Source organism: Mytilus trossulus, chromosome 7, assembly GCF_036588685.1.
Source record: "Mytilus trossulus isolate FHL-02 chromosome 7, PNRI_Mtr1.1.1.hap1, whole genome shotgun sequence".
NCBI classification, from domain to species: domain Eukaryota; kingdom Metazoa; phylum Mollusca; class Bivalvia; order Mytilida; family Mytilidae; genus Mytilus; species Mytilus trossulus.
The window spans coordinates 69,472,689-69,498,672 of record NC_086379.1 but is presented as its reverse complement, the minus strand read 5'-3'; the positions used below and the strand labels follow the sequence as shown (position 1 = coordinate 69,498,672).

At 32.3% G+C, this 25,984-nt stretch overlaps 2 protein-coding genes across 2 annotated transcripts in view; one reads left to right on the top strand and one right to left on the bottom strand.

Annotated features, from left to right (window-relative positions):
* Nucleotides 1-1,164: 1,164 nt before the first annotated feature.
* On the bottom strand, nucleotides 1,165-4,627 carry LOC134725694 (fatty acyl-CoA hydrolase precursor, medium chain-like). Its single transcript, XM_063589719.1, has 3 exons — nucleotides 4,496-4,627; nucleotides 2,373-3,904; nucleotides 1,165-1,447 (listed from the first exon to the last, which is right to left on the bottom strand). Exons 2-3 carry the CDS (start codon nucleotides 3,902-3,904, stop codon nucleotides 1,255-1,257), a joined length of 1,725 nt encoding a protein of 574 aa, XP_063445789.1. The 5' UTR covers nucleotides 4,496-4,627; the 3' UTR covers nucleotides 1,165-1,254.
* Nucleotides 4,628-13,011: 8,384 nt separating this feature from the next.
* The window catches only part of LOC134726627 (uncharacterized), a 28,070-nt gene continuing 15,097 nt past the window's right edge, over nucleotides 13,012-25,984 (top strand). The window contains exons 1-4 of the mRNA XM_063591039.1: nucleotides 13,012-13,050; nucleotides 14,033-15,588; nucleotides 16,043-16,134; nucleotides 23,948-25,448. Of these exons, the coding sequence (XP_063447109.1) occupies nucleotides 14,033-15,588; nucleotides 16,043-16,134; nucleotides 23,948-25,448 (3,149 nt within the window). The 5' untranslated portion in view covers nucleotides 13,012-13,050. The remainder of the gene's footprint in view (nucleotides 13,051-14,032; nucleotides 15,589-16,042; nucleotides 16,135-23,947; nucleotides 25,449-25,984) is intronic.

Sequence of the window (25,984 nt, the reverse complement as noted above, 5' to 3'; positions counted from 1 at the left end):
ATTCATTTATTGAAAACCGTATACGTCTGTCCCATTTTTACCGGTCCCATTTTTCCTTCCTTCAAGTTCATTACTAACGACAATACAACATTTTAAGGAGAATTAAGGGTGAAAATTATTTAGTCGATTTTCACAACTTGAGGTAATAAATTCATGGTAAATAGACATATCACAAAATTAGTAGAGACAGATGTAGAATCAACCAACTACATAAAAAAGCAAATGAAACTTGCAAATTGAATAAATGTACCTCAAAAGTTTCAGAAAACTCTCTTTGACGCCGTGGTGGTGTAACGTCGTGTTGTAGGAACATCGTGCGCAACGTTTATGTATACGGAAATATGTCGGCGAATCTTCCTGGAAGCAAGCAACTAAAAGCAAGTAAACTTCTTCTAAATGTGGACAAATTAAAGAATTTTCTTCAGAAAAAAGTATATGTACATAAGTTGTATAATGAAAACTATCCATTTAGTTATAAAAAAACATATGCATATTTCTTTTTTAATTTGAGGTTTCATATGACATTAACTCTAAATCTATATAGCTATATATACGACTTTTTAAAAGCTGTATACTACTGTTGCCTTCATTTATCGCACCATTATAATAATTATTTTCAATTCTTCATAATTTCTTAATGTCAAATGCCGGTGAAATCGAAATATTTGTGAAAAAAGCACTAGACAAAAGAAATGACCAAAACGTCAAAGATTTATATCATAATTGTGTGTTTCAATTATTACAGCAGGGTTTTGTAGAACATTGATTTAAATGAGAGACGAAAGATACATAGATTTAAAATAAACTGAACACTAGTAATTTTGGGGCCCTTTATAGCTTGTTGTTCGGTGTGAGCCAAGGCTCCGTGTTGAAGGCCGTACTTTAACCTATAATGGTTTAATTTTTAAATTGTTATTTGGATGGAGAGTTGTCTCATTGGCACTCACACCACATCTTCCTATATCTATTGACAACACCATAACTAAAAGAGAAAAAGACTATAAACAGACAAGTAAGAGAACACAAAACACAACATAGAAAACTAAAGCCAAAGCAACACGAACCCCATCGAAAACTGGGGATGATCTTAAGTGCTCCGGGAGGGTTAGCAGATACTACTCCACATGTGACACTCGTCGTGTTGCTCATGTAATTACAAATCTGTTAAATAGTTCAATTTATTCACATATACAACCTAGTGTAGTACAAGGCGTTATTAGTTTCCATTATTTCAACTTGTAGAACTCAGTCCATTTATCCAAATATACACTCTGGCGTCATACAAGGCGTTGTTCCTGATTTTAAGGCTGGTATCTGAGTTAACCAAAAGTCCATTCGGTCTTTGTACAAGTTATTCTGTATCACCGGATTGACATCGAGAAGAGAATACTTCTTTGTTACAATATCATACTCTGGCCACTCTGGTACACCATTACCGTTGACATTCCTAAAACAATACGAAATATAGGACATGTTTTAAATATCTGTCATTCTAAATAAAATGGAAATAGATAATAAGCTTATTACTTTCTTCTTATTAAAAATAGTTCAATAATCATTATCTTACAAAAGAATTTGTCCTTGTGCTAAACAATTTATTTGGAAGCAATCCTGTATTAATACAGTATTAAGCAGTTACTGTATCTTTACAGTAGCATGCTGGCTGTGATGAGATATTTGAGATGAATAAATAAACTCATCATAGATACCAGGACTAAATTTAGTATATACGCCAGACGCGTTTCGTCTACAAAAGACTCATCAGTGACGCTCGAATTCAAAAAAGTTAAAAAGGCCAAATAAAGTACGAAGTTGAAGAGCATTAGACCAAAATTCCCAAAAGTGTTGCCAAATACAGCTAAGGTAATCTATACCTGAGGTAGAAAAGCCTTATTATTTCAAAAAATTCAAAAATTTGTAAACAGTAAATTCATAAATATAACCATATCAATGACAATTCATGTCAGCACAAAAAGTGCTGACTACTGGGCTTGTGATACCCTCGGGGATAGAAGCAAAATATCGAAAGTTAAAACTTGTTGCACTAATTTTATTTTGATATTTAAAATCAAACATTATTGATGTAGGAATACATAAAATGTAAATTATTCTTTTTGATGAACGAACAATTTTCAGAATTTATTATAAAAAGATACTTTTTTGATAATGATGTCAGTTATGGTATCATTTTTGAAAATGCGAAAAGAGTATTTAAAAAAGGTCGACAATGAATACAAATCCTTAGCCATGGTGTATATAACAACTATTTTCTCAAAAGGTTATGCATCTTGTTTCAATTATGTCTTATTGTCTTTCAACCATACATATCACTTGTTTATAACTATATATGAAGTTAATTTTTTTTTACCTACCCAGTCTTTGCAAAATTACTCCAATATTTCATCATCTTCAGACTGAAAGAAATGTCATCATCGGTTGCGGAGGGCAATGATGGTAATTGGAACGGGAAAATGTATGGTAATTCATCACCGTGAGCTGCTCCTTTAAACCATGGGTAACGACTGAGGGAACTCGAAAATATAGATCGTCTTTCGTTGACATACTGAAACTGTTTAGTTGTATTATTGTTTATGGCATGAATGTTCAAACTTTGTACTGCTGGACTGTGGAAAAATAAGTCACTAAACAAGTTTATAACATTTTGTCCTTGATCCGCAATTGAACTTTTATTTTGATATTTTTGGCACATAGCACTACGTATAGCAGTGCTGTTATTATAAAAATCTTCTGTAATTGGCTGAACAATATGCTTACACATAAAATCAGATGTTATTCCTTGTGATATGTTGAAGGATAATTTGTTTCGTAAAAGTTCCAGATATTCAAACAATAATGACCCCTCTGATTCGCATGTTCCTATTATAACGTCTAACGATCTAAAGAACTCAACGGCACGGGAACGCGGATTTCGCATTAATTTCCTTGGGTCCTCTTTGAAATAAGGTGTCCAGTAAGCAATTTGATGAATATCTAGTGACCCTGAACCAAATATGGGTAGTGATATAGATGCATTTAGAATTTCTTCAGCACTTTTACTTTGCATGCACAATGTTCGTTCAGACGGCGTACCATTACTACAGTTAAGTGACTGAATTACCATTTCACTTCCCAAGAAATGTTTTGGGGTATCAGAAAAAAGGCTGTTACCTGTACCACTTTGCTCAATGACCCGATGAAAGAGTCCCTTGTTGGCAGGATATATTGCTTGCAAGCCTACACTGAATCCACCGGCCGATTCACCAAATAAAGTAATGGATTGTGTATCACCACCAAAACTTTCAATATTATCGTTAACCCACTGAATTGCTTTTCTCTGATCATTGAAGCCATAATTACCACCTGACATACCGTCTGAAGTTGTAAAGAATCCAAACACATCCAACCGATAGTTTAAAGTTACAACAATCACATCTCCAATGGTACTTAAGAAAGAACCATCATAAAACATACCCTGTCCAACAACATATCCACCGCCATGAATCCATATCATTACTGATTTTTTATTTTTAACCGAGGCACTAGCAGGTACGTAAATATTCAAGAATAGACAGTCTTCGCTCATCTCTAAATTAGGCAAGAATTCATCATAGCCGCCGGTGTATTGTTGATAACACGATGGACCGAATTGTGTTGCATCTAATGTTACATTCCATGGACCAAATGAAGCTGCGTCTTTAAATCGAAGATCTCCGATTGGTGGTTTAGCGTATGGTATTTTCTTGAAAACAGTATAAACGTGTGTTTTATTGTCAAATGATACTTTTGATGCGATTCCTTTGATAGAACCAAGATTTGTTTGAACAGTAACTATATGTTCACTGATCACTGATGAAATCATTAGTGACACAAAAGTTAGCAAGTGTTCCATAGTAGCAGTTCTCATCTAAAATATATTTTCTCAGAATTAAATTTACTGTTTTTTTTTCAAAGAAAATAAAATTATTTTGCTGTCTTCACATAGAGATTCCTTGTTTTAATAAATACATATGGAACTTCAAATTAAAAAACAATATGCATAATTTTAATTATGAATTAATGGCTAGTTATCATAAAACGTATGTCCATATACTTTCAAATGGCTGGATCCGCCCGCTCCTGTTGTAGTTTAGTGATTGTCGATGGTTCATGTTATTCATATTTGTTTTTGGTACATTTTTTGGGTATAGATTAGGCCGATGATTTTCTCAATTGAACTGTATATTTTTCATGTCGGAGCGTTTAAAATCCAATACTATCGTCTAGGTTATCTCGTTGTTGAAAACCATACTATTGCCTATAATGGCTACATCCACTTCTTTTGAAATTTAATTGAAAGTTGTCTCATTGGAAATCATACAACATCTCCTTATATTCATACTATTTCAACTTCTCATTAATATTTTATAAGTCGACTGTTATTAAATAAAATGAAACTAAACGGAACTGTTCATTATATCATGTAATTCGAAAAATTAAATATATAAGAACTACATACCTTACAAATTGAAAAATAGCGTACAAGTATATCCTTCTTATCACTGAATACCGAACATTGTATATAGAGACAATAATATTCGTCTTTCTGATCCTCTTTAATGACCTTATGATGAAAAGCAAGCACGATGTTTCAAAATGTGTTACTGTAAATAAATGTTTATCTGGTCTTGGCGCCGTCTTTTATTTAGATCTTGTTTACATTTCATGTTTAACAATGTATCCATATCTAACAACAACAAAAAATGTTTGTCAATAAGACAGCAATCAAACGACAAAAGTAAAAAACCTACTTTTTCAGATATAATAACAAAAATACAATATTTAACAATAGCAGGTCTAAAACTCTTCAGCGCTCAACACCCACCCACCAGTTCGGAAAGCTTTTGAATAACAAATACAGAAACTTAAAAGGTGTGCAAAATTTAAATTTAATATTGCACGAAGCTCTTTTTTTTTTTGTATCTGGGCAACTTCGTTAATATATCATGTATATCCCAACGAATAAATTTAGATTGAAAATTTGATTGCTTGTGAAATAAAAACATATCATAAAAAAACATATTATGAATCTTAATGATCTGTTTGTTTTATATTGCATCTGTGATTTAAAATGTGTGGGTAAAGCACGGTTACTACTTTTTGTTTTTCTTGCGGAATTCAGATTCTTAAAAATACATTCAAAAGACGAACGGTTAAGAAGGAGTTCTTTGTTGCTTCTCGGCGTTATTGCTGAATGAAATAAATAATGATCCATTTTTTACAGCCCAGCTGTACAGAGTCTGAATATACATTCTAGAGGCAATGAATATTTCTTTACATGATACCGCGACTCATTTATGATCAATCTAATGTAAGGTACCATTGTTTAAAGAGGCATATCATTGATATGCAGTTATTTATCTATTCCCATGGAAACTTTATGTGTCAACAGAGGCAAAAGAATTATGCAAAATTTTGATTTTGCACTGGACAAATTTTGCAAAATCAGGGTATTCTTATAATCACCTTGAGATTTTAAAACTATCTGGCGGGATATCTCGCTACATTGAAGACCAATGAGTTGCCGTCGGCTGTTGTCTGCTCTCTGGTCGGGTGGTTTTAAGCTTTGACACATTCACCATTTCCTTTCTCAATTTTATCCTATTAATTAACATTACTTATAGGGTATTGTAAAAAAACCGTAGAAATTATTCAAAAGTATCAACTTTTAATTCTTTCTTTGTAAATGGTGCTCTAATATTCTTTAAACACATTGCTGTTTTTGTTATAGAAGTATAAGACCTAAACAAATCAACAATAATATGATTTGCTTTCGCTGTTGTGCGGAATCAAATTGAGTGTGACTTTGAATCGGTATGTTAGGAATCAACATGTAATACCGTTCAGTATTTTGTTTTCTCAAGATAAACATAACATTTGCCGCATGAATCTGTTGATTAAGTCTACAGTTTCTGAAAGAAAAAAAAAGATGTTATTAAAATACAACGTATATTATTACGAAATTTAAACACAACTTAGTGTTTCATACGTTTGTCGAAGGCGGAATTTATAATAGTATCCATCAACACTTAGGAAGATATTTTAAATTAGCCTTGATCAACTTTGTGTTATTTAAATTTTAACACAAAATTGTAACAATTTGAAAAAATTACGGGACTAAACTTTGTTAATCAAGGATTTTTGTCCTAAATCGTACACTTACTTAAGTATGCCCTGATTGACTTCGAATATAAACTGTTATTAGGATTGGTAACAGGTAGCGCCCTTTTATTAATTTTTACATCAGAGACCCCTGAGGGGCCTCGGGTGTATTGCCATCGCCTACTTTTCAAAGATCTTCAAAGATCAAAGAAATGCATATATAATTCGTGTTGGGAAATTAACCGACATTATGAAATAGTGCAGAATAAAATTCCTTGTCGCTTCTTTTAAATTCATGTTTTCAATGGATACTAAAAAAAATTTGATTTTTTTAAATGCAAATTATTAATATGAAAATGTTTTGTTGTTATAAATATTCGTATATTAATCAAACGATCTTCAATATCAATGATATACCGAAAAATTGTTGTTGCGGATGAATATCACGAATGCATATTCATCGTGTTGAAGATAAACGAGAGAAAATCAATTCACGCAATTACACACAGAAAGGTAATTATATTTCAATTATTTGATTTAGAGTAACATCTTTAAACCGTTTGTAGCATATTTGTCTATAATATTAACGTAGCAAATTCAGGAATATTTAATCTGACACAATATTAAAATATTTTTTTCAGGCCGCGTCCCCCCGCAGCCATTTTGAAAATACCAGCAGGGTAGGAGTAACAAGAACCTGCAAGGCCCTTAAAGATAAGGTTACTTTCTTTGTATTCTTTAATGCAACTATTTGGTTTTTTTTAAAGATCTGAACAATTTTTGAAGTTAAATTTCTTTTCTTCGTAAATAACAAATAGATTGATCACTTGGACACACACATGGAACTATTTTCTGTTTTTTAAGGTATTGTTTCGGATTTCCGCTCCTTCTCCGACTTAGTTACTTGCATTAGTATATTTGAATAATTATGTCCCTTGACTAGAAAAAAAGCGGATTTTGTTAATGAATTTGTAAGTAATTATATATAATTCAATGATTGGTTGAAATAATTGTATTTTATGTAATATTCAGAGAATCTTCGACTTCTTATTCTTCCAATAGAGATGGACTATTTTTAAGTGTGAATTATCTTTGGGGGGACTTTGCTCGCTCGTAAAAGCAAGTCTTATTTTACACTGAAAGTCAGAATTTGGGTAAATCACATTTACTGAATTACAATTAGTGGCGTTGTCCGTACCATTTAATACTAGCCTCTAGATATGTTTGGAGAATCCTTACAGTTTTAGAGGTATAAGTATAGATTACAAATGTAACTGTTGTGTTTTTTAAGTCTTCCTTGTAGTATTGTATAATTTTGGACCATACAATACATGTCACATTACATGTATTGCCAAAATTATTAAGTTGTGTAACCATATCCATGTAAAATTTTAGGTATTTGAATTAGACATTTGTTCACGCATACATGATTACTTGAGCAGATACAATCAGTTAACTGCCACTAGAGGTCGGTCATTTAAAGACGTATCAACCGTTTTGTATACGTTGACGTATCCGCATCTGCAGATATACAAAAAAAACAATATATGATCCCGAGCTTTAGTTTTATGTACTTTCAATAATTCAAACGGGCGACTGATTAATTTCTAATGCAGAAATTTACAAACAATAAGGAAATATCGAGTTTTTGTGGAATATGTAACCCTACTTTTAAAGATATCCCGGATAGTTGAAACAGTTTATAGGTATGATAGGAGTGAATACGGTAAAATCGTTAGTTTGTGTATGAACTTGTGCTCACGTAGAACCAAATTGTAAATTGACAAATAGAGTGATACTCAGTACTTTCTATTACCTTTTATGATAAAATATCGAATGAACAATATTCAAAGTTCCTTATATTTATATAGGTAGTACATTTAATTTTTTTCTAGTTTATTCATATAAGACCTTGAAATATTTTTTAACTAGATTAATAAAGGTTATTCGTGTACCTGGCCTACATTTGCTCCTTAGTGTATGTTTGATTGTTTCGAAAAGATTCCAATTAGTTTTTTTTTTAAATGAAGCATGGTCTTATTAATAAGCTCTGGATCACGAAATATTTTTGGATATATCTGCAGATGCGGATACGTCATCGTATACGATACGGCTGATACATGTACGTTTGTAAATGACCGACCTCTACTACCAGCACCCATGAGATCTTAAATTGCGCAAATATGATCACTTACATTTATGAGTAAAATTTGAGCTAGATCTACTCAATTGAGTTAGATATATCAATTTTGAGACTAATCTAAATGGTTATTTGAGCACACATGTGGCTATTTACACTAATGAGAGCAATATTGGGATTATTGAGTAAACTTAGCAAATCTTGATAGAGACAAACCTATGAGCGCTTTATCCTGCATATGACTGCAAGAGATATTTTAAAAGTTTTCTGGAACCCCAGATTAAAAGTTGAACTGCAACATTGCAAAGTGTTAGTGTATTATTTTATTTTATCAAAATGTTAAAATTGAGAATGGAAATGGGGAATGTGTCAAAAAGACAACAACCTGACCAAAGAAAAAAAAACAACAGCAGAAGGTCACCAACAGGTCTTCAAAGTAGCGAGAAATTCCCGCAACTTGAGGCGTCCTTCAGCTGGCCCCTAATCAAATGTATAATAGTTCAGTGATAATGAACGCCATACTAATTTCCAAATTGTACTCAAGAAACCAAAATTAAAATAATACGAGACTTACAAAGGCCAGAGGCTCCTGACTTGGGACAGGCACAAAAATGCGGGGGGGGGGGTTATGTTAGTGAGATCTCAACCCTCCCCCTATACCTCTTGCCAATGTAGAAAAGTAAACGCATAACAATACGCACATTAAAATTCAGTTCAAGAGAAGTCCGAGTCTGATGTCAGAAGATGTAACCATAGAAAATTAACAAAATGACAATCTATAATACTAAAATTACGAGGTCCAATTTGTCAGCCGTCATCACGTGAAAACGACGAATCAAAGAATTCAACTTTATATATAAATAATATAGTACAAAGGTGTAGATTGAAAATTACACCACTCCAGGCCCTTTCGTTTTCCACGTAATTAATATTGCCAATAATTAAGAAGTTCCGGGTCGAGTCCGATACCGATACCAATAGTATATTCACCTGTTACCGTATACCTTATCTGTACGTTCCGCATCTGACAGGCGCACCACCAAACGGTGTATTCAGGATAAATATGCTATATAGTATTACACGGGTCATAATCATAGGGTTGACACTACTTAATTGTCAAATTGTTACCTATTGTAGTATTTTAATCAGTAAGACTTTCAAAGATAACAATACGAATACTCAAAATCTGGACTAAAAATAAGGCGTATAGGTAAAGTTTTCAATTTGTTAACGGACATGACGTAAAACAGCGAATCAAAGAATTCAGCTTTATTTATAACTAATATAGGACAATGCTGTTGATTAAAAAATACTCGGAGTCTCCATTCCAGGACCTTTTGTTTTCCAAATAATTAATATTACCAATAATTGATAAGTTCCAGTTCGACGGGTTCAAACAGAAAGATTTGAAAGCAGAGAAAAGTGTGTATCTTATAATCGCCATGACTTTATCAAATGACAATACTAATACTAAAACAAGGCTTGCGCATAGTTATATACTTTAATTTAATCACGGACCCGCGATATCACGGGTGTGTTCTAGTAATACATAAATAACAACAGACTACTAGCAGTTAACTGACATGCCAGCTCCAGACTTCAATAAAACTGACTGATAGATTATGATTTCATCGTATGAATATCAAGCACAATCCTTCCTGTTAGGGGTTTAGTATCATACCAATGATACCATCATTACATATATGAGAAGAACATAACTTGTGTCATGCCAACAACTGTTTTTTTAATAAATGTGTTCAGTTCCAAAGCAAAGACCCGATAAGTGAATCAATATGAACGCCAAAATATGCAATCTTTAATGACCTGATAACAGTATCGTTACTATATCCCTTCTTAATAAGTCTATTCAAAGGTTTTGTTAGTTTCTGAGGTGAATACGGACACCTTTGAGCTATCTATAGATATTTTCATGTATAAATTGATAATTATTTTAACCAATTTATACATTTTTTTTAATTTGTTTTTGACAATTTTTTGTTCATTTAAAAATATAGGGACAACAGAGTTGGTGTATGTGGGTTCGATTCCCACCCTAGGCATTCATTTATATTGGCTGGTGCAAAGCGGGCAGTTTAGCTTAGTGGCCCCACACTGACTCTGTTGTTCATATGTCACTTAAAAAAATCAGGCCGCCTTCTTCAGGTCTTGCCATCTCTATTTTTCTTTTTGTAAATCATACACAACAAAACTATTGAATAATTGTGAAAATTATACCACAGATAACTATGGTAAAACTTTAATTGTTGTTGGAATAATTAAACTTGGCAGCAATGGCTGCCATCCAAGATCCTAAAAGTTTTTATATTGATGAATTATATATCAGATTTGGATTCTTTTGGTCGTAAAACATTTTGGAAGGTACACTGTAGGTGGTGGCCAAATCTTTATTCTTAAAGGCTTAAAGCTTTCGGGTCTGAAAATTGCCCAAAATCATAATGTTTTGACAAAATTTGGAACATAAAATGTACTTTTATGAAAAGAACTGATTTATTGAGCGTTAAGACTTTAGAAATATACCCATTTGAGAAACCAAATAATTGTTAACTTTTTGGAGCTTTATGTTAAAGTAAATATTTTAGGCCATTTTGGACAAGAAGTGAATCCGTGGTTTCACACTAATAACCATACTATATACTAAGTATCTGTTAGAAGATAGCTCTTTCACAGTACATTGTTAAACTTGAAGATAAATTTATACCAACAATGACCAATATTAATAATGGAATGAGATTATACATGTTTATATACTGTCAGTGGCGGATTCAGAGGGGGGAGTACAAAATTTTAAAAATATAATGGATAAATGATTGACTGTGTTAACGTTGCAATAAAACCAAGATAACTCAGTGAAGCTATTTGTGAACATTAAAAAAGTATTTGTTGACTGCAACAAAAATCTAGAATAAGGGATAGTAATATGGCTGTGTTAACATCCACTCCATTAGTGATTGATTTCAAAAGCTAAATGTTCCAGAAAGTAGAAGACCTGGCCATGCTAAGTCTTTAGTTTTCTATGTTGTTTTTAGTGTACTTTTATTTGTCTGCATGTCTTTTTTAGTTTTAGTCATGGAATTGTAAGTTTCGGTTTATGAGTTTGCTGTTCATCTGGTATCTTTAATTTAGCTCCAATATTACAATTTGTCTGTTTTAATATGATTGTCTTAAACCTCTTTATCATAGTTCAGTGTCAGAGCATTGGTGAGTGACTATACATGTATAACACTATGTTGATTCTCTATAAATAAGTTATATGCTAACTATTTTTGTATGTTTTGTATGTGTGCAAATATATGGTCATAATGCCAATCTAACAGTTCTCATTTGACCACATAATCATTGATAATTCACAAAGTTAAGTAACCTAGTTCAAGTCATTATCTCAGATATAATTTGGTGTCACGATATCACAGTAGCATGGGTTTGAATCCCGGCGAGGAAAGAACCAAAAATTTGCGAAAGCAAATTTACAGATCTAACATTGTTGGGTTGATGTTTAGACGAGTTGTATATATATATATATATATATATATAGCATAGCAAATTATATTATTTGTACTATATTGTAAGTGAACATAGTGAACATATATGTCCGGCAAGTATACATTTTGTAATATAAACACCTGTCATTTATCAATAATTCAACACAATTTGAGGTCCTCTGATGTTCAGTACTTCAGTACTTTGATTTTATTTTCTGACCGTGCGGAAGGTCGTGGGCTCAAACGTTGTTCGGGTCAAATGAAACCAAAGACTTTAAAATTGGCAGTTGATGGTGACCTATAGTTGTTTATGTTTGGCGAATGGCGAATCTTACTGGTCTGTAATTTCACAGACAGTAATCAATATCTCAATGTTATTTTTCTTCATGGATGTTAATGGTCACGAGAAAACAATACGCCTTACTGAATATCAACGTTGCTTTTTGGGAGAAATACCACTTTTACTAAAACGGGACAATATTGATTCCATCTTTGGATACAAATACGTTCTGTGTCATTTGGTTTCTGGTGGAGAGTTGGCTCAGTGCAATCATACCACATATGTTTATTTTCACATGTAATTGGAAAAGCAAATTTCTTAAGGTAGTTCGCTTCTCAGTTTCAAAGTAATTAACTTTCGAAACACTACTTTATATTGATAGGGGATTAATAAAGGAAGTCAAAGAGTAACAAATAAATAGGCCACCGTGCTCGTTTTCGATATATTAGCCATAGTATTAATGTTTATCATAACAGTCAAATTGGCAAATATGGCCTAAATAATAATTATCACCTAAAAAAATACTGTGTACAGACTGACATGTGCGGTTTGGAAAGTTTTTATGTTTTTAGATATATAAAAGTTAATCTATTTTGCATATATCTGAAAGATAAAATAATTTTTGGTAAAGATCTTGATTCAAAATAATTTTTTTGTCCTATGCTTGAACAGATTTTTTATCCATCAATTTTGGAATCAGAATTTTTTTCAGGAAAAATAGCATAACCCCCTCATGCCTTTTCAATAAACTAGTATATTTTCAATTTGATAAATTCCTGCGAATGATTGCATAAAAATGTGTATTTTTGTAAATGACAAAAATTAGCGTGTCAGGCTCAAAGTGTAGTATAGCACTATTATATATAAAGTTTCGTTCGAATAAAAACAATGTTGTTTGCGATTATAAAGAAATTAAATTATTAAAAGTTTGAGAGCATTCCAATATTTCGATATGTATTGGGTAATTAAGATAACCCAGTTGCATTATTGAAGTGAGTATTTTGTTATTTATAATACAATTTAGATGGTAGTTATGTTATATAATTCGTATGTACAGCCACCGATATTTGAGTGTAGAAAAGGATGATTTCATGTCAGTAGGGTATCCATGTTATATATTCGTATGTACAGCCACCGATATTTGAGTATAGAACGACATGATTTCATGTCAGTAGGGTACGTATATTATATAATTTTAAGTACAGCAACCGATATTTGAGTTAAGAACAACATGATTGCATGTTAGCAGTGTACGTATGTTATATATTCTTAAATACAGCCGCCAATATTTGAGGATAGTGTTTTCCTTAATGTACCGTTTGTGAATCCATTTAACCAGTTATAACTGTGTCCATGTGCCTGTCATGTTAAGTCAAATATTGTCGGACATATTTTGTGGATTATAAGCACCACCGAATAACAATTTATGTCTACTTGATGTTAACAACAACTGATTCGATATCGTGTAAATAACCCTTTTTCTACATTTTGTAATAATTTTCTTTGTTATAATTAATACATAGCATGTATTTTATTATATAGAACACGGAAAGTCTAGTTTGTGCACTGAACCTTTGATCTTCATTTGGCAGGACTTCCTTTCGAAAAAGTTTGATGAAGCTAGTGAAACGTATCCGTTTGTAAAGAACTAGTAATATGAACTAGGAACGAAAATTTAATAGTTTTGTGCCTTTGTAATAAATTAAACTGTTTCTCGTTTCTCGTTTTGTTTATATAGATTAGACCGTTGGTTTTCCCGTTTGAATGGTTTTACACTAGTAATTTTGGGGCCCTTTATAGCTTGTTGTTCGGTGTGAGCCAAGGCTCCGTGTTGAAGGCCGTACTTTAACCTATAATGGTTTACTTTTTAAATTGTTATTTGGATGGAGAGTTGTCTCATTGGCACTCACACCACATCTTCCTATATCTATTTAACAATAAACTGTAAATTACTTAATATTTTTTTTATTTCAGATGGCCTTTACCTGTCCATTGTTCCTATTGGTTATATGTTTGACCTGTTGTGATTATACTCTTGGCCTGACACTGCAAACAAAACTAGGCCAGATCAGAGGTGTATCGAACACATTAACAATGCAAGGCATCCAGTACAACTACAGTGAGTTCAGGAAAATACCATATGCAAAACCTCCTGTTGGAAATCTTCGTTTTGAAAAGCCAATCACGTTTGGACCCTGGAATGAAATGCTTGATGCCACTAAATTCGGTCCGTCGTGTGTGCAATATTCATATCCGGAAATGGCCGCTTACCTACCTAATGTAAACCAATCAGAAGATTGCTTATTCCTGAATATTTACATTCCAAGTGATACATCTAGATCGAATAAGAAGTCGGTGATGATATGGATTCATGGTGGGGGATATGAGTCCGGACAAGGGATGCTCTATGATGGTTCATATCTAAGCGCTATAGGCGATGTTATAGTAGTCACTTTAAACTACAGACTCAATATTTTTGGATTTTTAAGCACTAACGATGCATTAATTGCTGGAAATTACGGATTATGGGACCAAAAATTGGCAATTCAATGGGTGAAGGACAATATAGAAAGTTTTGGAGGGAATTCAGAATCAGTCACCATTTTTGGTCAATCAGCTGGGGCATTTAGTGTCATGCTACAATCTATTCATTCTGGAAACAAGGGACTATTTCGACGCGTTATAGCTCAAAGTGGCACCGCTGATTCTATTTTAGCAACTTCTTCTAAATCTCGTTCACTTACGCAAAAGATAGCTCTCAGTCTAAACTGTGATTATTTATTAACAAATGAAACGGTTAAATGTTTAAAAAGCAAATCATCAAAAGATATTTATCAAGTTTATCTTGAGCAATCTTCTAACGGTAGTATTTTAAAGCTAACAAATAATTCCATGGATATTCACCTTGACCTCAATTATGCACCAGTCGTTGATGGGCAATTTCTAAAAGATTCACCAGTTAATATTATAAAACATCGGAATTCGCCTGAATTCGATCTATATAAATCGTTAGATATAATTGTAGGAAATGAAGAATCAGAAGGCTCGTTTATTCTAGATTATTTAAAGCTCCTTCAAAAGTCTTTACCTTTCAACATGAAAGACGGAATATCATCAGACTATTTGTGTAAGCATATTGTTCCACCCTTCGTTGAAGATTACTTTGGGGGTAACCTTGCATTAGCGTTATCTATATGCATGAAGTATTATAGTAAAGGCACCCTACAAGAACAAGGCCAAAATGTAGTGAACTTTTATGGAGACAATACGATGTACATGCCAGCAGTTCAAAGTCTAAACTCACACGCTTTAAGAAACTACAATTCAAAACAGTTTCAGTTTTTAAATAAAAGAAGATCTATATTTTCTCCACAACAAGATTCGTATCCATGGTTTAAAGAAGCTGGTCATGCAGCAGAGTTATCGTTCTTGTTTCCATTTGGACAACGATCGAGTAACACAGAAGACAACGACAATACTCGGTTTTCAAAAATGTTAATGAAATATTGGAGTAATTTTGCAAAAACAGGGTAAGCATTTTCGATTCTTTAATGTAATATTCTAATATATGAATGAAAGGACGAATTGATTGATTGATTAATTGATTGATATAGATTGATTGATTGATTACTGATAGCTTAACAATACATCAGCACAACAAAGCTATATCGCGGCGAGAGAAGAACTGAATGAGTACCATCAGTGTAAAAAATCATCGTAGTTTCTATAGAAGTCTAAGCTTTGGAAAACATGTATGAAGAGAAGTATTAAAAAACATAGATAGGAGACAAATCCATTTATTTTATTTTATCTCCAAATCGTTCAATATTCTATCCTTCCCTTACTTTCGAAGAGCATTTGTCGTGTGCCTCATACTATTGCTTATAAGAAGCGGGAAATACTATTTGATAATTCTATAGCTCGATGATGAATGATCTGAAAGTATTTTCTACTTTTTAATACTTACTTTTTCTTTCATTTTAGAGACGTTAATTCTGCTGGTCTACCAAGATGGCCGACATACAACTTGAGAACAAAACAATATGCCTTACTTGATGTAAATGTTACAACGAAGAGTAACTTATACCAAGACAGAGTGGATTTTTGGATGACTCAATTAATATTATTTCAAAATAACTGAATTTGCAATGTCATCAGCCTCTACAGACTATTTCAATCTAACTAATCGGCTTATGAAACGTTCCTGAAAGTGCAAAATTGAAAAATCCGAAAGTGCATGTTTACTAGCAGATATTGATGTCATTAGTTGAATAAAATTTTGCTCATAATTTGAGTCGTTTAAATATCTTTTATAAATTCAAATTAAAGTATGGTTCCAACTACAGTAGTCGCCTAGCTCTTCTAAACGAGATGAAATTAAGAAATAATTCGTGCAAGGCCGAGTGAAAATGACGTATGCATTGTTGTTCTATTTAACCCCTCCCCAATCCCCCGTAAGATTAAGAACTGTACACATGTGAATAAATCTACTGCGTGCATGAATTATTTCTCAAATAACCACAAAAAAAGTGTTCAATCCTTATAATTCTTAAACCAAACATTTATGTCTCGTTGGATATTATTTATTTATTTAAAATCCAGTTTTATTATGCTAACTTAGGGAAAAAAGCAGGTTGCTAAAAACCCATCTGCGAATGATGGAATACAATAGAAAATATTAAAAAAAAAACGACTCAAAACCCCATTTTAATGTGCCAGTAAGGATGAAACTACACAACGACAATTATCATATATAAAGACGCACACGTACCAGAATAATCATCAGCTGAAGAGCCTTCATTCCGATTCAATTTGAACCAATCAAAATCCACATAAGTTATGAAACATGTGGATTCACATGGGAGGTAAATAGTAACAATCATTAATATGCACATCTCTGAGTGTAAGCTTATATAAATAAGGAGATGTTGGTGAGTGCCAATGATACAACTCTTCAGCCAAGTCACAATATATAAAAAGATAACAATTATAGGTCAAACTACGGCCATCAACACGGAGCCTTGACTACTACAGAACAACAAGTTTTAAAGGGCCCCTAGTATAAATAATTCAAACAGGAACACCAATTGTCTAATCTATATACAAAACAAGAAACACATATGAACCCTACCAACAAACGACAACCACTGAACAACAAGTTACGGACTTCGGACTGTTGCAAGAAATATTAAAGATATATGGAGAATTTGATTATGATGATGCAAGGGAAAGAAGCAAGTGATATTCGAATATTGATTTTTGTATGAAAGTTGCACATTAGCTAAAATTAAGTAAACTGATGCTAAGTATCTCAACATTCAACCACCCAAATATTGTTTGGGGCAACTACATTCAGACTATTTAAAAAATATATGGTTGAACACAGAGCTATTTCATTTAAAATTGGCCAACGCTTATCTTATCGCACCATTTAAATTCGTTTTTGGAATGACTTCATAACAAAACAATGTCTCGTTTAAATAGAGAAGAATAATGAAAATTTAAGTTTTGCATTCGTCCTGCATCAAGATATTATTTATTAATATACGGAAGTATATATTTTTGTTTTCGAAGGTGGGTGGGTGCTTGGGGCTGCAATAATAGAAAATTGATTTCTGAGTTATTTTTCATATTTCTATCTTTTATTTTCTTTCATTTGAGAATGAAAGTAGTTTTAAAATAAAACGAATTCTTCTGCATTTCCATAACACAAGATATTTGTACGTTTTAGAGATCAATGACATGGGACAATGTTTTTTTTCTAGACCCTTATGCTTTTACATTTTTTACCTATTATGTCAGTTTGTTTATTGTCAATACAAAGGAATTTTATACGACTGTCATAAAAGTGAGAGGTTTAACTAGCTTTAAAACCACCAGCTTTATAACCCCCAACTTTCTTCATAAGGAAATGCCTGTACAACGTCAGGAATATGACAGTTGTTTCCGTTCCTCTAATATGTTTGAGCTTTTGATTTTGCCAATTGGAAATGGATTTTATGTTTAGAATTATCCCTGGAGTTTTTGGTATTTTTTCTGTTTACTTTACTCTCTTGTTAACATTTAAATCCATTATTTTGAGGAGAGTTCCCTTTCTGAACTTGTATTCCATGCTAGCGACCTGGGACCTGTTTATCGAAGCTCCCTAAGAGTTATGACGTGTATTAAGACCAACTTAGGACACATTTTAGTTATTACCTTGAATTTGATTCTAATAATTACTTTCTAATTATCATTTTTTTTTAAATCATAGTTATTGGTTAAATTTGATACAATATTTTCATTTTTTCACCTTTTATTTGCTATTTTTTTACGCCAATACAAGCCGTCAGGACATCCTTCCTAGAATAAGCCTTAGGTAGCTTTGAAGTGCATACTGAGACATGTCGTAAGTCGGTCATAACTTTATCCTATTTTCAGTCCCAAGAAATTCTTGGACCGATTTTAGGAAAGTTTCGATAAACAGGTCCCTGGTTTCAAATGCTTAGATCTTTAAAACAGTAGTCTAATTTAGATTTGCAATTTTGGGCTTCTATTCTAAATTGTGATATTGTGACCGAGTGTTGATTTTCAAGGGGTTTAATGCATGCGCATACCCTGTCAACCCACTCGGTCTGACTCCTTTTCAAGTTGATGCGATTCCTCCTGGTTTTTATTTGACTTCTAACTAAGTTAATGAAATCTGTAAATCAATGTTACCTTAATTTTACCAGTAAATCAATATCTGCAAATTCCGGAGTTAAATGTATCAACTGACCGCCCTTTTCTACTTACTTTTGGTACGAAGTTCAAAGATCTAACTGATGTAGGCACATATACATTGATGAATCATCTCGAAGTGGATATTAGTAGTTACATTTAAATCCTCTATATTATTTATACCTTTTCTGTCATATGATAAATATACATTCTGATACAATTCGAAGGAAAGTTATTTATAAAACGAAACGTCACTTAAAGAGTGCGAAATAAAATAGAGATACCAAGAGTGCAATCGACAATCATTTCAAATCATAACAGATATAATTGAACTCTATAGTTTCGACAATAAAAAAAAACGCATCAACGATATCAGGGGACTGGCTTTCGAAAGTATCATGCGATATGTCATAAGATTTATCTTACTATATCTATTATCATCTTATGACTATCATATGGTATGTCATATGATGTAAATCAAAGCTGTCGTTAGAGAGTCATAGCTATGATGCTCCTATGACTGTCATAAGTAAATTATGTTTTTTTTCTATTATTTTGAATATGATTAAAAATAATAAATATAGAAATGAAAAGTATGAACATAGTTTTCCCGATGTTTGTGTTTTGTGTTATAACGCAAACTTTTGAAAAATAACGCAAACCTTTGCGAAATAACGTAAACCTTGTGCACTATAATAACGCTAGAAATTTAGTACCCCATACGCGCGTTTCGTCTACATAAAACTCATTAGTGACACTCATACCAACATCTTTATAAAACCAAACAAGTACATAGTTGAAGAGCATTGAGGATCTGAAATTCAAAAAAAATGAACCAAATACGGCAAAGTTAATCAATGCCTGGGATATGAAAATCCGTAGTTTTTCGAAAAACTCAAAGTTTTGTAAACAGGAAATTTATAAAAATGACCACATTATTGATATTCATGTCAACAACGAAGTCTTGACTAATGGGCTGGTGATACCCTCTTAATTAACATGAAATTTATAAATGATATTAGAAGTTAGAATTTTAGTTGATTATCATTCAACATTTTAAGCGCTTAGAGTAAATGCATTTTATATAATGCGCTATAAAAATGCCTTGTAATAATACTAATAATAACAAGAGGCTCTCAAGAGCCTGAATCGCTCACCTTAATTTTTTTGGTTAAATCTCTCATCAATGATTATTTTGGCTTTTCAATTTATTTAAATATTCTTTGAATCGTCCTATTTTCTTCAAAAGCAAAAAAAAAATCATTTTCTCCTATGTTCTATTTTAGCCATATGAGCTATGTTTCTTGACATACAAGGAAATGAAATACAAAATTTATACTAGATACTCTGAAACTCATTTAGCTCAAGTTTGGCTGATATTGATACAGCAGTTTCAAATGAGAAGTTTTTTTAAAGTCAGTCAACATGATGAACAAATTGTGAAAAAAGTTTTTAAAGGGCAATAACTCCTTAAGGGTCAATTGACAATTTTGGTCAAATTGACTTATTTGTAGATCTTACTTTGCTTAACATTTTTGCTATTAACAGTTTATCTGTATCTATAATAATATTCAAGATAATAACCAAAAACTGCAAAATTTCTTTAAAATCATCAATTCATGTGCATTATACCTGAAAAACCAGTTACTCAATTCGGCTGACCTAGACCTAATAAATACTTTAACTTCTTGTCTTATTTGCTCTAAATGCTGGAGTTTTTGAGATATAAGCCAAAAACTGCATTTTACCCTGTGTTCTATCTTTAGCCATGACGGCCATGTTTTTTGACGAAATAAAAAATAAAGCACAAACTTTATTTTGTACAGCCTACTGATCATTCAGTTGAAGTTTGGTTGAATTTGGTTTAGTAGTTTTAGAGGAGAAGATTTTTAAAAGTTAGCAAATATGATGAACAAATTGTGAAAAATTGTCTTTAAAGGACAATAACCCCTTAAGGGATCAATTGACAATTTTGGTCATATTAACTTATTTGTAGATCTTACTTTGTTGATCATTTTTGCTGTTTATAGCTTATCTTTATCTATAATAATATTCAAGATAATGACCAAAAACTGCAAAATTTCCTTAAAATTACCAATTAAGTGGCAGCAACCCATAAATGGGTTGTTTGATACATCTGAAAATTTCAGGGCTGCTAGATCTTGACATAATGAACATTTTTACCCTATGTCAGATTTGCTCTAAATGCTTTCGTGTTTGAGATATAAGCCAAAAACTGCATTTGACCCCTATGTTCTATTTTAAATAACGGCGGCCATGTTTTTTTACGGATCAAAATTCGAAGCACACACTTTGTGCAGGATAATCTAAGGAACAATCATGCTAAGTTTCTTTCAAATCCATTCAGTAGTTTCAGAGGAGAAGATGTTTGAAAAATTGTTAACGACGACAGACGACGACGACGACGGACGCCAAGTGATGAGAAAAGCGCACATGGCCTTCTAGGCCAGATGAGCTAAAAATAATAATAATAATAATAATAATAATAATTATAAGACCAACATAAGTCATGTCGCGAGGGGTATTAAGTTTACGACAGAAGTTATGATATAATGTAACTTGGGACACTTTCGAAAACATATCTTACGACTATGAAGTGTCATAAGACCATTATAAGACATGTCTTAGTCATTTGGTGTACAATTATTTGTTCATTTATAATATCATGTAAACCTTTTGCAAACTATTCATTTAAAGATAGGTAAAAGTAAAACATTTTATTTTTAGTATTATTATCATCATCATCATATCATGACCATGATGACCCTGTTATTCCTTTTTTGGTAACAATGAAGTATAGCAGTATGAAAGTCAAGTAAATGTAATTAACAGTTATTACCTTTATGCATATTGTTAGCCGAGTAGGGACTTTAGGTCTTTTTAATGTTCCTTGGGGTTTGGTATTTTTGTTATTTTACTTATTATCCAGAATAATATAGATATATAGATATAATATGTAAAAATAAAAGTACATACGTAGAGGCTACATCAAAATACATTGACATAAAAAAAGGCATGCTATGCCCTTTTTTTTTAAACAATTATAATAAGAACTGAAAAAAGTACAGATAACTGTGTCCATAAAACATAAAGGGAACTATAAACTGTTGCATAACATATTTAATGACATCACTAATTATATCTGGCTGTCCCAAGCGTGGTATTGTTTTCGTTTTATTTGTTATTTATAAATGTTATATGATTAAGTTCTTACACTTCGAAAAAAGCCAAAATTGCAAACTGCCAGCTGGTCTATGAAACAGTATGTGGTTATATAGGCAAAATTATTTTTATTTGATGAGTTGGCATCTATGTTTAATATTTTCGATGCTAAGGCATACATTTTAAAGTAAAGTGCATTTTTGAAGCTGCGGATTCTAAATGCACAATATGTTAAAGAACATTAAAAGAAAAGGATACTCATTCTTCAGACAATAAAACAACAGAACTAGTATGCAATTATATGCTGGAATATGAATTAAAACATTTTCTATGATCAACTTTAATACTACTAGGTAAAGGTAGATGTTTATTTTTTCCTCGTTATCTTAACTACGGAAGTGTCCTGATAAAAGATAAAAATAGGATAGCAGTTACATGATCAAAAGACAAATAATATTGCCTTAGTGTCAGTGACTTTAATGTATTCAATACAATTATGCAGCATTTCGGTGAGTACTTTATATGCAAGATTTGGTAGTTTGATATAAAAAAAATATGTGTCTTTTCAAATGTGTGTGCGGCCTATATAATAATCAACAGTCAACTGAAAATGCCTTCAGTGGTAAAACCGATAACGATTCTCGTGAAAAGACGACAGAATTAAAAGTAAAGCAACGCTGCCTTAAAATAGAGTTGCATTTAGTAAAAATATATCTTATTTTATTGAAATTTGAACGATTTTTTAAATATTTTGAAAATGCCTATAGTGAATCGGAGGTCCGTGATCAATTTCTATTATTATTATCTTTATCTAAATGAAGATGTTTCTGAAGATAACTTTTCTTTAAATAAACAACATCCGTCTCAATCATAAATACAGGCTTTGATTAATCAACAAATACCACTGTATCGCTCAGGTCTAAGTTACAATGTTATTTTGAAGAATGAATGAATACATTTATGTAGTTTTTACATTATATCTTATTCAGATTTGTCGTCGGTCAATCAGACTATTTGAATATAATTATAAGATCAAGTCATCTCATATCTAAGTGACGTTAGCTAAGAATATATGAGACTACTATATTTGGTTTTAATAGAAGTAATATGTTTATTATTTGATCTTATTCTCTTAATCAAAATTTAGCAATCTGAACCTATATTCATGACAAATACATCATCAACATAAGTGAAAATAAAAAAGCTTCACAAAGAATTATTAGGTCATACAAAATCAAAACGGATGAACTTTATAAGTAAATCGGCAACCACAACAATGCTTTAAATGAAATATTAATAAGTAGTCTTATTATATGAAACTTATCACATTACTAGAAACACTCCATAACTCGTACATACATTAACCAGTGATATCTTTTACTGTTTAAAACAAGCATAAAAACCACTCTGATGATTCATTGAACAAAATATAGATCATACAGTACAACAAATGTTTATAATTTTCAAAAAGTTAACACTTGTTTCAGATAAGGGCGAAGTTTTGATACCAGGAATCTGATGTTCAGTTGTTGTCGTTTGTTGATGTGGTCCATAAGTGTTTCTCGTTTCACGTTTTTACATAGATTAGACCAAAATATCGAACTCCGAGGAAAACAAAAAAGGAAAGTCCCTAATCAAATGGTAAAATCAAAAGCTCAAACACATCAAACGTCATATTTCTGACTTGAGGTCGTATGTAGAAAATGTCGGATTAAACCTGGTTTTATTATTTTGACAACGATGTGTGATCAAAACAAACAGATATTATAGTTAGTTGTCAAACATATGGTCCAGCAGTCAACATGGTGTTAAAATCTGTATCAACATTACATTTGATTATTTGACATTACAATTTTCTTTCTTGATATAGAAATAGAAAAATTCGGGTAATGTATAATATTATTGTCTTTATATAAGTTATAGTTCGTATCTTGGTACATATATTATTTACTGTAAGACTGTTCTGAGTTCTGCCTTAGATGTTAAAGAGAAATCCTTCCTTTTCAGTCACTTTACTTTCGTTGCTGTTTTTAAATTGCACCACTGTATATTCGGACACAAACTTCAAACTGTCGACAAAACTAGGGGACATCAAAGGAGTTCAGTCAGTTTTGACAATCAACAGTACTTCTTATCATTATAATATGTTCAAGAATATACCTTATGCAAAACCGCCTATTGGTCGATACAGATTCCGTAAGCCTGTTTCGTATGGTCAATGGAATGGTACATTAGATGCAACGCAGTTTGGACCCTCTTGTATTCAGACAAAGAATGCTTTTGTTGACAAATGGCTGCCAAATTTAAATCAATCAGAAGATTGTTTACGTCTGAATATTTACGTTCCAACAAATGCGTCTACAGCAAAGAAGAAGAGTGTAATGGTCTGGATACATGGTGGAGGATACCAGACTGGTCAAGGAATGCTTTATAATGCTTCATATATATCGGCTGTCGGTAACGTCATTGTTGTTACTATCAACTATAGGCTAGAAGCTTTTGGATTTTTCAGCACAAATGATGATATTGCACCTGGAAATTATGGACTTTGGGATCAAAAGATGGCAATCGAATGGGTTAACAATTATATTGAAAGTTTTGGTGGTGATACCAAATCAATCACTTTATTTGGACAATCTGCCGGTGGACTTAGCGCAGGCCTTCAGGCTTTCAACGTCAAAAATAAAGGACTCTTCCAACGCGTCATATTACAAAGTGGTGTTGGCAATAGTATATTTTCGACAAAGCCATTTCCGCGTACAGAAGCTAAAGAGCTAGCAAAACTTGTGAATTGTTCAACAAATTTGACCAACGACACCATGCAATGTTTACGAAGTAAGTCGGCAAAAAATATTCATGAAGCTTGCGAGATTATATCAAACAAAACACATAAATTAAAAAAATTTCATATCGGAATTCCGTTTGCTCCAGTGGTTGATAATATCTTTCTTGTAGATAAGCCACAGAATATTTTAGAAAACCCAGGACCAGTTCTTGATTTTTATAGATCCCTAGATATTTTAATGGGAAATAGTGATTCTGAAGGGTCCTCGCTGATTCTTATTTTAGAAGGCAGGAAAGATATTAACGTGACTAATGGAATCCCGTCTAACTACTTGTGTGATCACGTTATACCTCCTTTGTCCACAGATTACTTTAACAACGTCTCAAGCGTGACACCTTTTATATGTAATGAATACAGAAGTAATGGGTCTTTACTCCAACAGAGCAGCAATAGTGTAAACTTCTATGGGGACGTTTTCTTTTATAGTCCATCTGTGTTCAATCTTAACATTCACTCATCAAACCGAGACTCTCATCGTTACTTCTACTTGAATAGACGAAAATCGGTTGATAATTCCCTTGGTACTCCGCCATGGTTCAACGGCACTGCACATGGCGACGAGTTATTTTACTTGTTCCCTAGTCTAATATCTAATCCCATTAAAGATGATAAATCCTTCAGCATGTCACTGGTGAAATATTGGTCTAACTTTGCCAAGACTGGGTAAGTTAAATTAAGTATTTCTTACTTAGCGAAAGACCGTATAATCAAAATCGGGGTATTTGCTTTATTCACAGCTGGAAAGTAAATGTTATATTTCTGAATTGGAACAGGCTTAATAGCTAGCCAAAAGTTGTATATAGTCCCGTTGACAAAATTAAGTTGCAACAATTGAGACCCAGATTCCTAAATTGAGTTCATGTACACATTTATCATTTCTGCTCTTTGATCGGCTAGATGTCTCTTTGACACATTCTTCATTTTTATTCTCAAATTTATAATAGATATATATATAACACAACTAACTTAGAATTCCAAATCCTGTACATGTACAAATCTAACCAAGACACAAACAAAGCATTTGTGCAGTTTAGAGCACAGTCTATATATGGTCAAACATAATGACATATACACACTTTTCGATAAAGTACATATTATGTTAAATACAAATTCTAGGGTATATCAAATAAAAACATTAACACTATAAAAACTTATAAACTGCATTGAGAACGCCTGAAGCTGCAATATCAGAAAGGCGA